At 35.6% G+C, this 17,847-nt stretch overlaps 2 protein-coding genes across 2 annotated transcripts; both read right to left on the reverse strand.

Annotated features, from left to right (window-relative positions):
• Nucleotides 1-1,167: 1,167 nt before the first annotated feature.
• LOC133703684 (G-type lectin S-receptor-like serine/threonine-protein kinase At1g11330) lies at nt 1,168-4,628 on the reverse strand. Its single transcript, XM_062128290.1, has 7 exons — nt 3,079-4,628; nt 2,862-2,960; nt 2,545-2,753; nt 2,250-2,460; nt 1,918-2,155; nt 1,687-1,837; nt 1,168-1,606 (listed from the first exon to the last, which is right to left on the reverse strand). Exons 1-7 carry the CDS (start codon nt 4,364-4,366, stop codon nt 1,298-1,300), a joined length of 2,505 nt encoding a protein of 834 aa, XP_061984274.1. The 5' UTR covers nt 4,367-4,628; the 3' UTR covers nt 1,168-1,297.
• Nucleotides 4,629-4,760: 132 nt separating this feature from the next.
• LOC133703646 (uncharacterized) lies at nt 4,761-14,052 on the reverse strand. Its single transcript, XM_062128260.1, has 14 exons — nt 12,612-14,052; nt 12,291-12,401; nt 12,009-12,175; nt 11,712-11,922; nt 11,364-11,601; nt 11,138-11,288; nt 10,736-11,035; nt 6,784-8,200; nt 6,506-6,604; nt 6,195-6,397; nt 5,907-6,117; nt 5,514-5,751; nt 5,283-5,433; nt 4,761-5,200 (listed from the first exon to the last, which is right to left on the reverse strand). The coding sequence occupies exons 1-14, from the start codon at nt 13,870-13,872 to the stop codon at nt 4,892-4,894; spliced, it is 5,067 nt and encodes a 1,688-aa protein (XP_061984244.1). The 5' UTR covers nt 13,873-14,052; the 3' UTR covers nt 4,761-4,891.
• Between the last annotated feature and the right edge of the window lie 3,795 nt (nt 14,053-17,847).

A 17,847-nucleotide genomic window follows, 5' to 3' on the forward strand; every position in this document is an offset into this window, starting at 1 on the left:
GGAAGAGAGAACTGAGAAAAACAAGAGAAAAGGCGAAAAAAACCAGGAGACAGAGGACGAATGAGCAGAAAAAACCAAAGGAGAAAACACGAAAAAAACCATTAGAGAAAGAGGAAAGCCCAGGAAATAAACACACAGAGAGAACAAGAGAACAACTCAGAAGGACGAGCCCGAATAGCAGGACTATTATTCCCCTGTTTCTTCTCAAAGAAACAGAGGAACGCGTAGACAGTGACGAAAGAGAAAGAACAAACACGGGGAAGAAGGACTAGGGAGCACATAACAGAGGAAGCCAGAGGAGAAAGCAAATAAAAAAACAGAAAGGAAGAGAGGAGAATCTTCCAAAGCCAGTGTTATTCCCAGTCTTTCGCCTCCAGCAACGCCTGCAGATCAGGTAAGTTTTTCGTTCCCTCCTCTTTCATTTTTCATTACAAAGTCACTGTGCAGCTTGAATTTAATTACTCCTTCACTGTGCACATACACGTTGCGTGTGCCTTCTGCTGGCCAGCCGGGTCACTGGCTTGGGCCAGTGACCCGGGCTGGCTGGGTCCAGCCCAGTCTCTATTGGGCTGAGCTGGGCCCAGCCCAAAAAATAAAAAATAAAAAAGTAAAAAAAGTGGAAAAAATAAAAAAATGTGTATGCATAAATAAAAATAATATAAATTTATTAGTTTATTCACTCACACCAGAGTCAGGAATAAAAATACTGATTTAAATTTATATTATTTTTATTCATTGTATTTTATTTTATTTAGTTATAAAATAAAAAATTATGTGCATACATAAAAAATAATTTTTTTTATGTGAATATTCACTGGCGCCAGAGTCATGAATATTATAAGCAAATTATCATAGCATAAACTAATAAACATTTAGCAATTTAAGACGAAACAAGCAATGCAGTCTGTATCAGGCAGAACGTTTAAGGGGTGATAATATCTTTTCTTTTACATAACCAATCTCGAGTCATAGAATCTCTGATGACCAGTTAGGGTTCCTAGTGATCATAATATTAGGTGACGACTTCTTAGATAAGATATTTTTTTCTAAAAGAATAAGATGCTAAAAATCTATTTTTTTTTTATAATGAAGGATTATTTTGTGGGCAGCTGCGATGTCGGTTGAGAGAATTTTTTTTGTTAATCCAGCCTATAACTAGTCTGCATAGGATACATTCTATTCTTCTAGCAAGTATTTCCATTACTTTGATATGCTTAAAAAATTCAGCGTTGAAAGTTTTACAAATGGCCGACCAGCTGCAAGCCCAGCAGAAAAACAATCATGTCATGAATTTTGTCTATCGGCCGGAAAGAAGTGTAACCGTGACATTGTTGATGGATTCTGGCCTCTGGTCGTGCTGAAGGGACGCTGTGTCTAGCTCACTCCGCCTTTCTGAAAATGCAGGTTGCTTGGGAGTGGGAAGATCCACAATTTCACTATTTAGCATGGAAATGACGGTGAATATAGCTGGCCTGTCTTTTGCAAATTCCTGAACACATAGCAAACCAACGTGTACGCAACGAAAAATCTCCTCATGGAAAGAAGGATATGAAATTCCAGGATCTACCAGAGCTGCAATGTTGCCCTCGTTCCACAATTTCCAGGCCTGAGAAGTCAAAAAATATGCTTAAGTTAATGCAGTTTTAATAATTTTGTATCATTAAACAACGAGTTGGATGGACATACATATCCTAGCAGGCTCAAATCTTCCTCGTTTCCATAGAAACTGGTATTTTTTCTTCCACTTATAGTCTCTAACAACAAAACTCCAAAGCTAAAGACATCGGATTTCTCTGAAAATCGACCTTCCATGGCATATTCAGGGGACATATAGCCGCTGCATCACCAAAAAATAGATTTCAGGAAAAAAAAAGTGATAGGTAACAGGACATGAATTGATAATGGAACAGTACTTACTATGTTCCAACAACCCTTCTAGTGTTAGCTTGGTCTTCGTGGTTACCAAATATCCTAGCCATTCCGAAATCTGAGATTTTTGGATTCAGTTCTTGGTCCAGTAGGATGTTACTTGCCTTCAGATCTCGATGAATAATCCGTAGCCTAGAATCCCTGTGAAGGTAAAGCAGACCTCGACAGATTCCTTCCACGATTTTGAAACGATTTTTCCAATCTAGAAGTTGCTTTCTAAGAGAATCTAGACAAGTTGCAGCGCAAAAGAAATGTGTGAGGGTAAATAAATGACTAGATAAACGATAGTAATCACTTTGGAGATATGAAAATTGCCTAACCAAAAAGAAATGCATCCAAGCTTTTATTTGGCATGTATTCATAGATCAACATCTTTTCCTCTCCTTCAACACAACAACCAAGAATTCTTACAAGATTTCTGTGTTGCAGTTTAGAAATCACCACAACCTCATTCATGAATTCTTCAAGTCCTTGTCCAGATGTTCTTGAGAGTCTTTTCACAGCTATTTCCTGTCCATCTGACAAATTTCCCTGCAAAATTTCTACCTGTTGTATAATTAGATGTTCAATTCAGTATTAACCATAAAAACTTCATTGGATCAAAATCAATTTTACCTTGTATACTGGACCAAATCCACCCTGCCCGAGCTTATTGGCTGTATTAAAGTTGTCTGTTGCAGCTATCAGCGTTTGTAAACTGAACAGAGGTAGTTCTTGAAGTTTAACATGGTTCAAGTTATCTTGGATCATGTTTTCATCTGATACTATTGGATATCCTACCTTCCTTTTTGATAAGAATACCTTCTTGCTTTTCCTCTTCCTGTCTACTTAAATTCATAAGTAAGCATCACTTCTATATTTCATTTTACTTTTGAATGAAACTTGAGAATGTTTAAGAAATTCCAGAAAGCTAATACCAACATGCAATTTACCTATCCGCCTCCAGGAATAAAATACACAGATCGCAATGGCAATGGTTCCCACGACCACTGTTAAACTGATAATTACTTTCAGGTTTATCTTTTTATTATCTGCAGAAAACAAATAGTGGTATGTTTAGAATTTGCAAAAAACAAGCTAGTTTATTACCAACAGCTACGAATACTGCTAAAAAGGAGGTGAATATTGGATAGAGAATGAAAAAATTACGAAGTTCTGAATCAGCTAGGCGAATGTAAAGATCTGCCGCTTTTATGGGAAACTTCTTTAAATCTGTTAAGTTTCCCCTCCATAACATACATCCAAATCCTGGATAATATGAATAAGCTATGCAAGAGCAATTAATATTCAAGCACTCGTTTTTACAAGTTTGTTCGGATGTCGAAGATAACCAATCAGAAAAGTCTGGCACTTTCATCCTCTCCAGTTTCAGAAACCCGTCTTCTTTGCCCACTTGACCACCATTTTGTGTTCTTTCACATTGCAATTCCCTCCTCCTAACACAACCATTGGTCCAATTTCCATTATTCCATTCGTCTGCATTTTTTGGTTCAAAACCTTTTAAACAACTGCAAATTGGTGAATCCTTTGGGTTACAGCTTCCAAATGACCCGCATTTTCCATAAATATCACACTCATCTTTAGGAAATTTCCACTCATATCTCCATGACCCCTCCGTATCGTCCCAAAGTACTTTTCCGAATTTACCTTCAGAACTCAGGATATAATTGCTGATTAAAGACTCGTTAGCGAAACCAACACTTAGAGTAAAAGTTCCATTTCCTTCATCTGCAATATTAAATCCATCAAGATAAACAGATACCATTTCAGGAATTCCAATAAAAACCTGACCATTCCAGGGACCTGTCCGCCAGATTGGACGACTACCATTCCAAACGTAAAACTGAGGAATTCTTGAAGGATCAATACCACCAGAGATGCTTCCGATGGATGGATCCGAAACGCTTGTCCATGATTTTAGTAGCGTCTTTTTACCTGTTCTGGAATTAGCAGTAAGTCTCATCTTTGGCATGTAAGTATCTGAAGGTTCCTGGAAACTCTGCCATAAGCTGTTCCCATTTTCACTCCCTCCCAAGACGAGGTTTCCATCATCCATAAGCTGCGCTCTTGAACCATTCATTCCAGTCGAGACATTTGACGACCAAAGAATTTCTTTCTGACCATTCAAAACAACAAGATTTCCATCTTCAGATATTGTCATAATCCCAGAAGAATCGTTGAGTGGCTTATTTCTGTTAGCCACCCAAACTGGAGTTGTAATAGAAATATTACTGTACCATATCGCTACATAACGATTTGTGGAATTAACAGGGCTGAAAAATCCCAGTTTGAACTTGTTCCCAGCAGAGACTATATCTTCAGGATCTTTGATATACTGAGATGATGTAATGGTATCTACGGAAGCTCCAAATTCCCAACAAAAACAATATAGTATTAGGAGAAAAGCTATTGTGGATGTGAATCTGCCATGATCCATAGTTGTATATTTAGTAGCACAAAAATTATAAAAAGAATATTTGGCTAAGTGCTTGTTCTTGATTGGAATAAAAGCTTTATTATATCATGAATTATTTACTATTCAATATATGCATGCCATTGTAGCCCAGTTGTCACTTCCTGCCGTCTGACTTTACTTGGCAAATACATAGGTGTTAGTCAATTATGTGTACTCTGATTGTAAATCACCCAACTCAATGTCATAATCAGAGTCTACATAATTGACTAACACGTATGCCAAGGCAAGTTCACATTAGGGTTAATTTAGACCATGCCAAACCAACCTATGGTTAAATTCTTGTGTGAGAGCAAGATGGAGAATGAGAGTGATGCATTGATAAAATGAAATAAATTGAAAATTTATTGCAAAAAAATGGAATTAAAATATATATTATCAAAATCTTGCCATTACTTTGACACGTCTAAAAAATTCAGCGTTGAAAGTTTTACAAATGGCCGACCAGCTGCAAGCCCAGCAGAAAAACAATCACGTCATAAATTTTGTCTATCGGCCTGAAAGAAGTGTAACCGTGACATTGTTGATGGATTCTGGCCTCTGGTCGTGCTGAAGGGACGCTGTGTCTAGCTCACTCCGCCTTTCTGAAAATGCAGGTTGCTTGGGAGTGGGAAGATCCACAATTTCACTATTTAGCATGGAAATGACAGTGAATATAGCTGGCCTGTCTTTTGCAAATTCCTGAACACATAGCAAACCAACGTGTACGCAACGAAAAATTTCCTCGCGGAAAGAAGGATATGAAATTCCAGGATCTACCAGAGCTGCAATGTTGCCCTCGTTCCACAATTTCCAGGCCTGAGAAGTCAAAAAAATATGCTGAAGTCAATGCAGTTTTAATAATTTTGTATCATTAAAACAAGGAGTTGGATGGACATACATATCCTAGCAGGCTCAAAGCCTCCTCGTTTCCATAGAAACTGGTATTTTTCCTTCCACTTATAATCTCTAATAACAAAACTCCAAAGCTAAAGACATCGGATTTCTCTGAAAATCGACCTTCCATGGCATATTCAGGGGACATATAGCCGCTGCATCACCAAAAAAATAGATTTCAAAAAAAAAAAAGGAAAGATAACAGGATAAGAATCGCTAAAGGAACAGTGCTTACAATGTTCCAACAACCCTTCCAGTGTCAGCTTGGTCTTCGTTGCGACCAAATATCCTAGCCATTCCGAAATCTGAGATTTTTGGATTCAGTTCTTGGTCTAGTAGGATGTTACTTGCCTTCAGATCTCGATGAATAATCCGCAGCCTAGAATCCCTGTGAAGGTAAAGCAGACCTCGACAGATTCCTTCGACAATGTTGAAACGTTTTTTCCAATCTAGAAGATGTTTTCTTGAAGGATCTAGACAAATAGCAGCGCAAAATAAAATTCGTGAGGCTAAACAAAAGACTCCATGGAAGATGTTAACCTGCTTCTAATATGTTAAACCGCATATCTGGTTGGGAATCTGGTAAACTGTAATGTATTTACTAAAGAGACAAGGCAAAAGCTCTAACCAAAAAGAAAAGCATCCAAGCTCCTATTTGGCATGTACTCATAAACCAACATCTTCTCTTCTCCTTCAACGCAGCATCCAAGAAGTCTCACGAGATTCATATGTTGCAGTTTTGAAATCACCACAACCTCAGTCATAAATTCTTCTTGCCCTTGTCCAGATGCTCTTGACAGTCTTTTCAGAGCTATCTCCTGCCCATCTGGGAATTTTCCCTGCAAGTTCAATCAATCCAATAACTAGCTGTTCAGTTCAATGAACCATAAAAACTCCTCCACAACACAAGCATTACCTTGTACACTGGACCAAATCCACCCTGCCCAAGCTTATTGGCTGTATTAAAGTTGTCTGTTGCAGCTATCAGCATTTGTAAACTGAACAGAGGTAGTTCTTGAAGTTTAACATGGTTCAAGTTGTCTTGGATCACGTTTTCGTCCGATAATATTGGATCCTTCCTTTTTGGTAATAATACTTTCTTGCTTGTCCTCTTCCTTTCTGGTTAAATCCACAAATAAGCATCACTTGTACATTTCATTTTACTTTTGAATGAAACTTGAGAATGTTTAAGAAATCCCAGCAAGCTAATACTAACATGCAATTTACCTATCCACCTCCAGGAATAAAACACGCAGATCGCAATGGCAATGGCTCCCACGACCACTGTTAAACTGATAATTACTTTCAGGTTTATCTTTTTATTATCTGCAGAAAACAAATTGTGGTATCTTTAAATTTAGCAAAAGCAAAACTAGGGAAAAAGATCAAGTTTCTTCACCTTTCCATTTGAATAGCGAAGTTAGTTTATCAGTAATTTTCTGTAACAGGAAATGGTTTGAACGCAACATTGTAAACGAGAATTGGATAGAAAATGAAACGCTTACCAAGTTCTGTATAAGCAAGGCGAATGTAAAGATCTGCCCCTCCACTAGAAAACTTCTTTATATCAGTTAAGTTTCCCTTCCATAACATACAATATATACCAGTATAATAGGCATAAGCTATACAAGAACAATTATTCCAGCAGTCATCTCTGCATTTTTGTTCAGTAGTCGAAGATGACCACTCAGCAAAGTCTGGCACTTTCACTCTCTCCAGCTTCGAAAATCCATCTTCTTTTCCCAGTTCACCACCATTTTGTATTCTTTCACACCGCATCGCTTTCCTTCGAACACAACCATTAGTCCAGTTTCTGCTATTCCATTCATCGGCATTTTTTGGTTCAAAACCTTTCAAGCAACTGCAAATTGGTGAGTTCTTTGCATCACAGCTTGCAAATGACCCACACTTGCCATAAACATCACACTCATCTTGAACACTTTCCCATTCATATCTCCATGATCCCTCATTCATATCATCCCAAAATACTTGTCCAAATTTTCCTTCAGAACTCAAAACAAAATTGGTGATGTCAGACTCATCAGCAAAACCTACACTTAGAGTAAAACCTCCATTTCCATCAACCGCAAGATTAAATCCATCAAGATAAACAGAATTCATTTCTGGGACTCCAATAAAAAGCTGACTATTCCAGGGACCAGTACGCCAGAATGGACGACTATCATTCCAAAGAACCACTTCAGGAATGCTCGAGGGATCAATACCCAAAGAGAAGCTTCCTATAGACGGATCTGAAGGGCTTTTCCATGATGTCAGTAGCGTCTTCTTACCTGTTCTGGGATTAGCAGCAAGTCTCATCTTTGGAATGTAAGTATCTGATGGTTCCTGGAAACTCTGCCATAAGCTGTTCCCATTTTCACTCCCTCCCAAGACAAGGTTTCCATCATCCATAAGCTGCGCTCTTGAATCATTCATTCCAGTGGAGACATTTGATGACCAAAGAGTTTCTTTCTGACCATTCAAAACCACAAGATTTCCATCCCCAGATATTGTCATCACCCCAGAAGAATCGTTCAGTGGCTTGTTTCTGTTAGCTACCCAGATTGGAGTTGTAATAGAAATATTACTGTACCATATAGCTACATAACGATTTGTGGAATTAACAGGGCTGAAAAATCCCAGTTCAAACTTTTTCCCAGCAGACACTATAGTTTCAGGATCTCTGATGAACTGAGACGATGAAATGGTATCTATGGAAGCACCAAATTCCAAACAAAAACAATATAGTATTAGATGAAGAGCTATTATGGATGTGCAGCTGCCAAGATCCATAATTGTAACTTTGGTAGCCCAAAAGTTATTAAAAAAAAAAAACCAAAAAAAATTGGCTAAATGCTTGATCTTGGTGGGAATGGAAAGCCTTGTTAGTTTATGAATTATTGACCATTCAATGTATGCACGTCATTGTCTACAATGGCCACTTCCTGTCCTATCTCTTTTCTTATGTGGGAACAAAACGATTCCAATCAGTCAATAATATCAACTCTGGTTGGGAGTCAATCAACTTCAAGTGAAAAGGAGATTTCTAAGAAAGGTCGTCTTTATCAAGTTAGTCAACCTATAAACAATACAGAGAAGTCATCTTTCGCAGCTTAAACTATTCAACAATTGTAACCAAAATCAAACTAAATCTCGTTGAAGTTGCTTGAATATCAAACATAATATTGTGGTCTTGATCCAAATCAATCCACTATTATTTTTAAATCCTAATGACACGTGTCAATGGCCAATGCGTTGATGAAATCCAGCTATCCGTGTTTATTCATATTTTGAAGCAACATCCTGGCCATCCATTCTAACTCCGCGGTGTTTCTTAGCTCCCAAAATCTTTCTTTACACGTCATTAGATTAGATGCGTTGTTGTGTCCTTATCTTTGGAGGCAGAGAGTATCTGTGGTGATCGGGTGATTGGTCATCCATGAGGCTTTCTTTTTTCTTTTTTTTTTTCCTTTTTTATCCCTAAAAATATTAGCTTGGCGGTGGGTATTTCAGCGGTTGGAATTTCAACTTTAATTTTTAATTTTTAATTTTTAATTTTCTTTTTTAATTTCATCTTTTAATTCAAATTTATAATATATTATTTTTACCAATTTAATCCTTATTCTTTCAAATTATTTTGTTTTTTTGTTAAAGTTATTTTTCTTTTGTAATTTCACCTTTAAATCAAAATATATATTTTTTATTTTTATATCAATTTTCATTTTAAATTTTCTAATTTTTTTATTATTTTAATTTAATTTAAATTCTTTTTATTTCATCTAAAGGTGATGTGTGAAAACACGTGCTAAGATATCACAATGAACAATTAGTCGTGAGATGAATGATTGTTGTGGAGTGAAAAGGTTCTAATAACTTGATGATTCAGGAAAAGGAAAGAAAAGAAGGGTGTATTTAGAATTGTGATTATGGTTGCTTTTTAAAGTATTTTTTATTTAGAAAAGTATGTTAATAATATTTTTTTTATTTTTTTAAAATTATTTTTGAGATCAGCACATCAAAATAATTTAAAAATATCAAAAATATATTAATTCAAAACAAAAACTAAAAATTCAAATTTTTTCGATAGCACTTTTCAAACGCATTACCAAACAATCCCAAGCCATCAGCCTCTTATTGGCTAGAACAAGACTCCTTCCCAATTACAAACCATCTTAAATTTCTTGACCATTTACAATTTTCTCGTCGCCTGCCAACCGTATGTATCATCGAATTCGTCCTTGATTTTGTAAAGCAACGATGCACAGTGCATCATTTTGAATCACTATTTTTTTAAGGTAATTTTCTTACCCTTTTATCCTTTTATATTTAATTACTACCAATTAAACTATATTGTTATCTTCTTTTTTTAAAAAAAATATTTATTTTAAGTTACCATTATCATTTAAAAAAAAACATTGGTTTATCTGTTGTTTTTTTTATTGTTTAAATAAAACAAAATCAACTTATTTATTCTAGTTATGAATTTTTAAAAAAATTATATTTATAACAGTAAACATTATTAGAAAAAAAAGTAGTTTGGCACCACAGCTAACAAAAAAATTCATAGGCCTTCTGTCATATGCTAACTAACCTCGAGATGGATAAGACTTGCAAGCTAGACAAAAGATTATACGGACCCTTTGATTTGATGGTGGTTGAAGGTATGGTAGTAATTGTTTTTTAAAGTATTAATTACCATAGAAATTGATATTTTTTTCTCCCACTTATAATCTCCAACAACAAAACTCCAAAGCTAAAGAAATCGGATTTCTCTGAAAATCAATCTTTCATGGCATATTCAGGAGACATATAGCCACTGCAGAGGAAAGAAACAAATTTCTGAAGTAGTGATATATTAGGAGGATAGAATTGCAAAAAGAAAAGGTATTTACTATGTATCAACAATCCTACTAGTGTTAGCTTGATCTTCATTCCCAACAAATGTATCCTCGTCGTTCCAAAATTTGAAATTTTTGGATACAATTCTTGATGCAGGAGGATGTTACTAGCCTTCAGATTATGAATATGGAGCATTCAATATATGCATTTATGCATGCAATCGACATCAATGGTGATGGTCGCCTCCTATCCACCTTCTTTTTTCACGAGGGAATATCAGTGATAGTTACTTTATCCTTGAAAATGGATAAAATGCATTTCTGTAAGACTATCAAAAAATGTAACAAGGAGTTTTCTGTGAAAGACCCCATTTATTCATTTATCTCCCCAGAGAATCAGTGTTTCCCAGCTTAAATTACACTACAAAAGTATAGTTACTCTCTCAAAATTGGACTCTAAGCAAGAAGTTTGGGGTACTGGCACTAGTGTATTCTTTTGGCACAGAGACCTTGAGAAATCTGTAGAATGCTCACTCCTTACAAACTTCCCATAATTTCTTACAGCCAATTGCAGACCTAGACAGAAAGATAGCAATGTCACAAGTTCTATTTATCGAGCTTCAAGTGCTGTGATCGAGACATTGTTAATAGAATATCTCTGTCTGTTCTGTTCGGAGGATTCTTTGTCTAAATAACTGAACCTTTCAGCGAATGCTGATTGTTTGGGAGCAGGAAGATCCACAATTTCGCTGTTTAGCATTGAAATTACTGTAGATATAGTTGGTCTATCTCTTGCAAGCTCCTGAACGCATAACAGACCAACATGTATGCACCGAAAAACTTCAACCTCAAAAGAAGGGTTTGAAATTACAGGATCTACTATAGCTCCAATGTTGCCCTCATTCCATGATTTCCATGCCTGCAGAAGTGAAAATATCAACGTACATAAGAATATCTAATTATAAATCCACAGCAAAAATTCGAGATTTTGTATTACAAAGCAAAGAGTTGGAGGAAATACAAATCCTATCAGGCTCGAAACTTGTTCACAGTCATAAAAACTGGTATTTTTCCTCCCACTTGCAATCTCCAACAACAAAACTCCAAAACTAAAAACATCTGATTTCTCTGAAAATCGGCCCTGTATTGCATATTCAGGGGACATATAGCCACTGCATAGGAAAAAAGAGATTAATGAAATAGTGATAGATAATAAGAATGGGATTTAAGAAAGAAACAGGACTTACTATGTTCCGACAACCCTTATAGTGTTTGCTTGATCTTCATTGCCACCAAATATCCTGGCCATACCAAAGTCTGAAATTTTCGGATTCAAATTTTCGTCCAGCAGGATGTTACTTGCCTTCAGATCTCGATGAATAATTTTTAGTCTGGAATCCCTGTGAAGGTAGAGCAGACCTCGACAGATTCCGTCAACAATGTCAAAACGTTTATTCCAATCTAGAAGTTGTTTCCTGAGAGGATCTAGACAAATTGCAGCCAAAAAAGAAGTGTGAGAGCTTCAATATTTGACTCGTAAAAGAAATTGTAATCTGCTTCTAATGGTTATGTAAGTTGGGGTAATTAGCTCTGACCAAAAAGAAATGCATCTAAGCTTTTGTTTGGCATGTACTCATAGACCAACATCTTCTCTTCTCCTTCAACACAGCAACCAAGGAGTCTCACAAGATTCCTATGTTGCAGTTTAGAAATCACCACAACCTCATTCATAAATTCTTCTAGTCCTTGCCCAGATGCTCTTGACAGTCTCTTCACAGCTATTGCCTGTCCATCTGCCAATCTTCCCTGCAAAGTTCCATTCATCTTATTTCTGGCAATTCAATTCAATTCAATTAACAATAAAAACTCCACTATCTCACAAGCATTATTACCTTGTACACTGGACCAAAACCACCCTGCCCAAGCTTATTGGCAATGTCAAAGTTGTTTGTTGCAGCTACAAGCTTTGGTAAACTTAAAAGTGGTAGTTTAGCTTGGTTCAAGTCGTCTTGCATCATGCTTTCGTCTAGTAAGATCTTCATGCTTCTCTTCTTCCTTTCTGAGTTACATCCAGGAAGTAGGCATCAGTTGAACATTGCATTTTTTTTCTTTTCAATGAAAAGAGAGGATGGTTTTCAAGTCCAGCATTGGCGAGCACTAAAATGCATATTTACCTCTATAATGAGCAATTCGCCTCCACATACAGAACACACAGATTGCGCTGATAATAGCTCCCACAACCACTGTTAAACCGATAATTACCTTCATACTTGTAGTTCTATTATCTGCAGAAAACAGAGGTTTGTATTTTTAGATTTGACAAAAACAAACCAGGGGAAAGGATCAAATTTCTTCTACTATCTACATGAATACGAAAGTACAACAGTAATTTCTATGAATATTTGAACAGGAGAAAATTTGAAGCAGTTGTCTCTACATGTTTCTATGAATACAAAAGAAAACTAGACAAAAAAAAAAAAAAACGAAACGATTACCAAGTTCTGAATAAGCTAGGCGAACGTAAAGATCTGCCCCTCTACTAGGAAATTTCCTTATATCAGTTAAGTTTTCCCACCACAACATACAGCGTATACCAGTATAATATGCATAAGCTATACAGGAACAATTATCCATGCAATTGTCTCTACATGTTTGTTCCGAAACTGCAAAGGACGAGTCAGCAAAGTCTGGCACTTTCACTGTCCGCAGCCTCAAGAACCCATCTTCTTTGCCCACTTCACCATCATATTGTATTCTTTCGCACTTCATAGGTCTCCTCCTAACACAACCACTAGTCCAGTTTCTACTATTCCATTCATCTGCATCTTTTGGTTCAAACCCTTTCATACAACTGCAAATTGGTGAATTCTTTACATTACAGATTCCAAATGACCCACATTTACCGTAGACATCGCACTCATCGTTTGGAACTCGCCCCACATTAACCCATTCCTCCTTCCCATAATCCCAATATAGTTCACTAAAACTTCCATCATAACTCAAAACATATCTTCCGATATATGATTCGTTGGCAGAATTTGAGATTAGGGTATACGTCCCGTTTCCATCTTGTACAATACCAAATCCATTGATATTAACTAAATTCATTACTGGATTAGCAATAAATACCTGACCATTCCATGGACCAGACCGATAGATTGGATGACTATGATTCCAAATGAAACAATGAGGTATCCTTACTGGATTAATTCCAACAGTGAAGGTCCCAATGGATGGATCTGAAGGGCTTCTCCATGAGGATAGCAATGTCTTCTCGCCTGTTCTTACGTTAGCAGTAACTCTCATGTTCGTTATCAATGTATCAGAAGGTTCCTGAAAACTCTCCCATAAGCTGTTCCCACTTCCGATTTCTCTCAGGACAAGGTTTCCATCATCCATAAGCTGTGCACTTGAATTACCGACTCCCTTTGAGACACTTGATGACCAAAGAGTTTCTTTCTGACCATTCAAAACCACAAGATTTCCATCCCCAGATATTGTCATCACCCCAGAAGAATCGTTGAGTGGCTTGTTTCTGTTAGCTACCCAGACTGGTGTTATAGGCGTAACACTACTGAACCATATTCCTACATAGCGATTAGTGGAACTAACAGGGCTGAAAAATCCCAGTTTGAACTTATTTCCCGCAGAGACTATAGCATCAGGATCTTTGACATACTGAGATGAAGTAATTGTATCTTTGGCAGCACCAAGTTGCAAACAAAAAAAACACAGTAGGAGTAGAAGGGCCACCATGAATTTGCTGCTGCCAAGTCCAGCAGTTGGATATTCTTTTAACTAATTGCTTGTGCTTCGTTACAATGAAAGGCTTACTAGATTTTGAGTGATGGACCAGTCGATATATGCATGTCATTGACAAACAAATATCGCTTCTATTGTCAAGCTTATGTCCTGTTATGGAGATTGTTATATTATCACGCATCTCAATCAAAAGGAATACCTGAAAGGTTGGGTTTTTCAACAATTGTGACAGGTGCTTCCCTTTTCCTGGAAGGAGATTATAGGCACAAAAGTCGCCGGTTTGGCCTACCTAGGCAGGTACGTGCCGTCCGCAGGGATGGCAATTTTATTTGTATACCAGTCAAAATGTAATTCCATGAAGGTTCAAGAGCAAGAACAAGATAAGAAGACGGTTAAACTTCTAGTCTGGTTATGGACATGTTTGCATAATTACAAAAATGTTCTATGAATATTATTCTTTATTGGGATAGGTTCTTCATGGTCAATAACTCAGCATCTGTAGCCACGTCAGTTACACAGCAAAGAAAATGGGAACATTTTTCTTTCACCGGCACAAGGCTTTGACAAAAACAGTTTATAAAATTAATATTTTAAAAAATTATTTTTAATATTAGTACGTTAAAACTACACGTCAGACAATATTAATTTAATATTTTTTTAAATAAAAAACAATTTAAATAGGTTGAATCGCATTGATGGTCTTTTCTGCCAATAAAACAAACGACTACCATTCCAAACAAAAACCTCAGGATGCACTTGAAGAGCTTGTCCATGGTGTAAGGGTCCTCCTCTCAACTGTTCATCTAAATTCAATATTTATATTTATATTTATATTTATATTTGTTTCACACAGCATCACCAGGGATGCTGCCACCAGCCCAACCACCATTTTCAGGCCTGAGATGGACCCTTATCCACAACAGGCTTAAATCTGATACTGATAATTTTTTTGATGTGGCCCAATGCATATGAATGAGCGAGGAATAATGCAAATTTTGGATTTTGGATTCCTTTTGGGATATGCACTATGCATCCGGCTAAATAAGTGAAAAAATATGGCCATGTTACGTTCTGGGATTAAATTATAGATACACACATATATGAGACAAAAACTAAATAGAACCTTACTCCTAAATTATTTCTTTTTATTTCAATATGTTAATTGATGTAATCGAATGATTGGAAGATGAATATATTTCTGTATGAGAGGTATTTCAAATAAATTTATAAATATTAGTATAGCTTTAGTATTTTTTTTTTGGAAAATATAAATATCAAGAAATATTATATTACTAATTCTACATGTATATTGTTATAGATTACAGATTTAAAAAGAAAGATAAAGTAGCAATAATTAAATTTAAGAGACAAAAAATGAAATTAGTGTTGATATTATCATAATTATCAATACAATTTAACTTTCAAGTCAATTGTAAACTAAATATAATTTAAGAAAAACCCTTTTATCTTGTTCACTAGGCTTGAAATCATAGATATTAAACCTAAATTGGCCTGTAAAGTCGACTTAGAACCCGATCAATTTGGTAACTAGATCAATCCAGGTAAGGTAAAAGATCGGAATGAGCAAAAACCCAGTTAACCCATGACCTGTCAAAATCTAGATTCATTTTTTTTTCAAATCTGTTTTTTCTCATACCAAAGATTTTTTTTTTATATATTTTTTAGTTGATTATTAGTCATTTTCGAAGTTTACTATATAAATATTAAAATAATATTTTATTTTTATTAAAATACTATACATCACATTATTACTAAATTGTTATTGGTTTGTTCCCCCCACTGCAGGGTTGCTAGACTATTTGTCTAGATTGTTTTTTACCTAAAGTATAATAATAATTATTTTTTAAAATGTTTTTTATTTATTTACAAACAGCCTCCTGGTCTCGGATTCTTAAAAAGTACATGGCAATGCACCAACCATAAAGAAGATACAACACCTACACCCATTTTCATCGAAGCAACGGGCATTTTGGAATTGTTGTCATGCTCACACCCTTTCTGGCAATTCCCTGCTGGATGAGCAGCTTCAAGATATGTAGAGCTCCAAAACCCAACTTCTGAGAAAGAACGCCCTTTAATGGCATTGCTCTTGTTAATTGGCATTTCCTTCCATAAGCAGCCAAAAAATCTACGAAGTCCAATGCATGTCAGGTTCTCTTGGTCATCATCCCTTTCCTCTTTTGGAATTTATAGACAGATAAATCTAGGGTTTACAAATCACCTAATATGGTCTGGCCTGAATATTTGAAGCTTACCAATCACAACCATATGTCTACATTGATATATTATTCTGTACTATCCATTGATCATTTCCCCATGGTGTTGACAGAAGATGAGAGGTTTGAGAGGGAATTCAAGTTTTGAAGAGAGCAATATTGGCCAAAAATCCACAGCAAGGAAGCCTTCCAAATAGAACAGAGTAAAGGCTGGAAGAGACGTTACTTTCTGTGTTAATGTTTTTGTCCTGTTGTAACGAACCAAAATTTAAATTCTTCTTAATTTTTTTCTCCTGCTTATGAGGAATAGTATCACTGCATTATTTATGATGATTACGAAAGTTGAGAGCAAATTTTTTTTTTCTAATACATATATGATCAATTTTTTATTTAGATTCCGTAAAAACAAATTTATTAATTATTATGTCTTACGTCCCTTCTCTGTTGTTTATAGCTAACTTTAATTCGAAAATATTTTGGTATTGATTAAACAATGCTGCTAATTTTACAAAATTTGAAGTCTAATGATCCCCATCCGAGAAAAAATCATTTACTATTGGTTGCCGAGTCCTCCAAGTCAGGTACATGATTACATTAGCTGTGGATTTGATATTGTGGTTGAGGTAGTAGTATTTTTTTAAAAACATTATTTAAAAATATATTAAAATAATTTTTTAAAATTTATTTTTTATTTTTAATATTAACACATTAAAATTATAAAAAATATATTAAAAATATCAATTTAATGTTTTCAGGGCAAACATAATTTAAAAAAGCATATAAAAATAGAATTCATTTCACTTCCAAACAAAATTTAAGAGGGGTAGAGAAAAAAAGAAGATTAATTGTCTAAAAAAACTATGTGATACAAGTAATAGTAACTGTCAATTATTCCATATATTAATCTTTTACTTAACAAATAAATTATTCATATATTATCATTTGTCATTTAACTCATTATTTCTTAAAAATAACATAAATTATATTTTCAAACTTCATCTAATAATTTAAAATTTAAATTAAATTGATTTTTTTTTATATGAAGATTTCATGAATCATCAAAAACAGCCTAGGAAAGGAAAGGAGAGGAAGCTATCTCGAACCATGATTCCAAAAGACAACAACATGGATAGATAGTCGCGCACCACCAGCCAGACCCCAGTTCAAAAAGTAAATTATCATGTGGACCCTCGAATTAGTATATTGGCTTAGAGTCATAGACTCGAAGGTTACTGGACTATAGCTAGATTGCTAAAAATTGGCTTCAGGCTCTAGCCCTACAAGGGAACACATTCTTGCCGACGACCTTCGTTGTGTGGCCATGTCCTTGTATTCTTTAAGGTTTAATTTGCCGGTGGGTCAAAACCACTGCTTTATATATGGAGTATTTTATTCTTCATAATTTTTTTTAGATATGTGTACATTAATTGCGTGGCGTTTTTTGTAAATGATGCCGTCCAAAACAAAGCTCGCCTTTTTGGCAAGGAAAATGCAAGCAAGCCTCCTCACCAAAAATTAAAGGTGGTACCTTCCCATGCAACTTCGAGGAAGAAATGGTCACGGATCATACGCTGCAAAAAGCCGGCCAGAACAACCTTCCTTAACAACTAACCTCTATTATCTGTACTCTCGGTGTCATTGACACCTATCCGATGATCTTTCCTCGAATGTTTCTTTTCCTTTCCTCCTAAGCCTCGGTATTCTCTTTACAAACTATAAATATGGACCCTTA

The sequence above is a fragment of the Populus nigra genome, chromosome 9, assembly GCF_951802175.1.
Source record: "Populus nigra chromosome 9, ddPopNigr1.1, whole genome shotgun sequence".
Lineage (NCBI taxonomy): Eukaryota > Viridiplantae > Streptophyta > Magnoliopsida > Malpighiales > Salicaceae > Populus > Populus nigra.

Bases quoted from the DNA above. Each gene is read 5' to 3' on its own strand.
- LOC133703646 (XM_062128260.1), bottom strand. From the start codon at position 13,872: ATGGTGGCCCTTCTACTCCTACTGTGTTTTTTTTGTTTGCAACTTGGT. The intron at 12,176-12,290 runs GTAAATATGCAT...GATGTAACTCAG, and splicing joins GCGAATTGCTCATTATAGAG to AAAGGAAGAAGAGAAGCATG. The intron at 11,923-12,008 runs GTAATAATGCTT...GGAACTTTGCAG, and splicing joins GTTTTGGTCCAGTGTACAAG to GGAAGATTGGCAGATGGACA.
- LOC133703684 (XM_062128290.1), bottom strand. From the start codon at position 4,366: ATGGATCATGGCAGATTCACATCCACAATAGCTTTTCTCCTAATACTA. The intron at 2,754-2,861 runs GTAAATTGCATG...GAATTTAAGTAG, and splicing joins TTATTCCTGGAGGCGGATAG to ACAGGAAGAGGAAAAGCAAG. The intron at 1,838-1,917 runs GTAAGTACTGTT...TTGGTGATGCAG, and splicing joins AGAAGGGTTGTTGGAACATA to CGGCTATATGTCCCCTGAAT.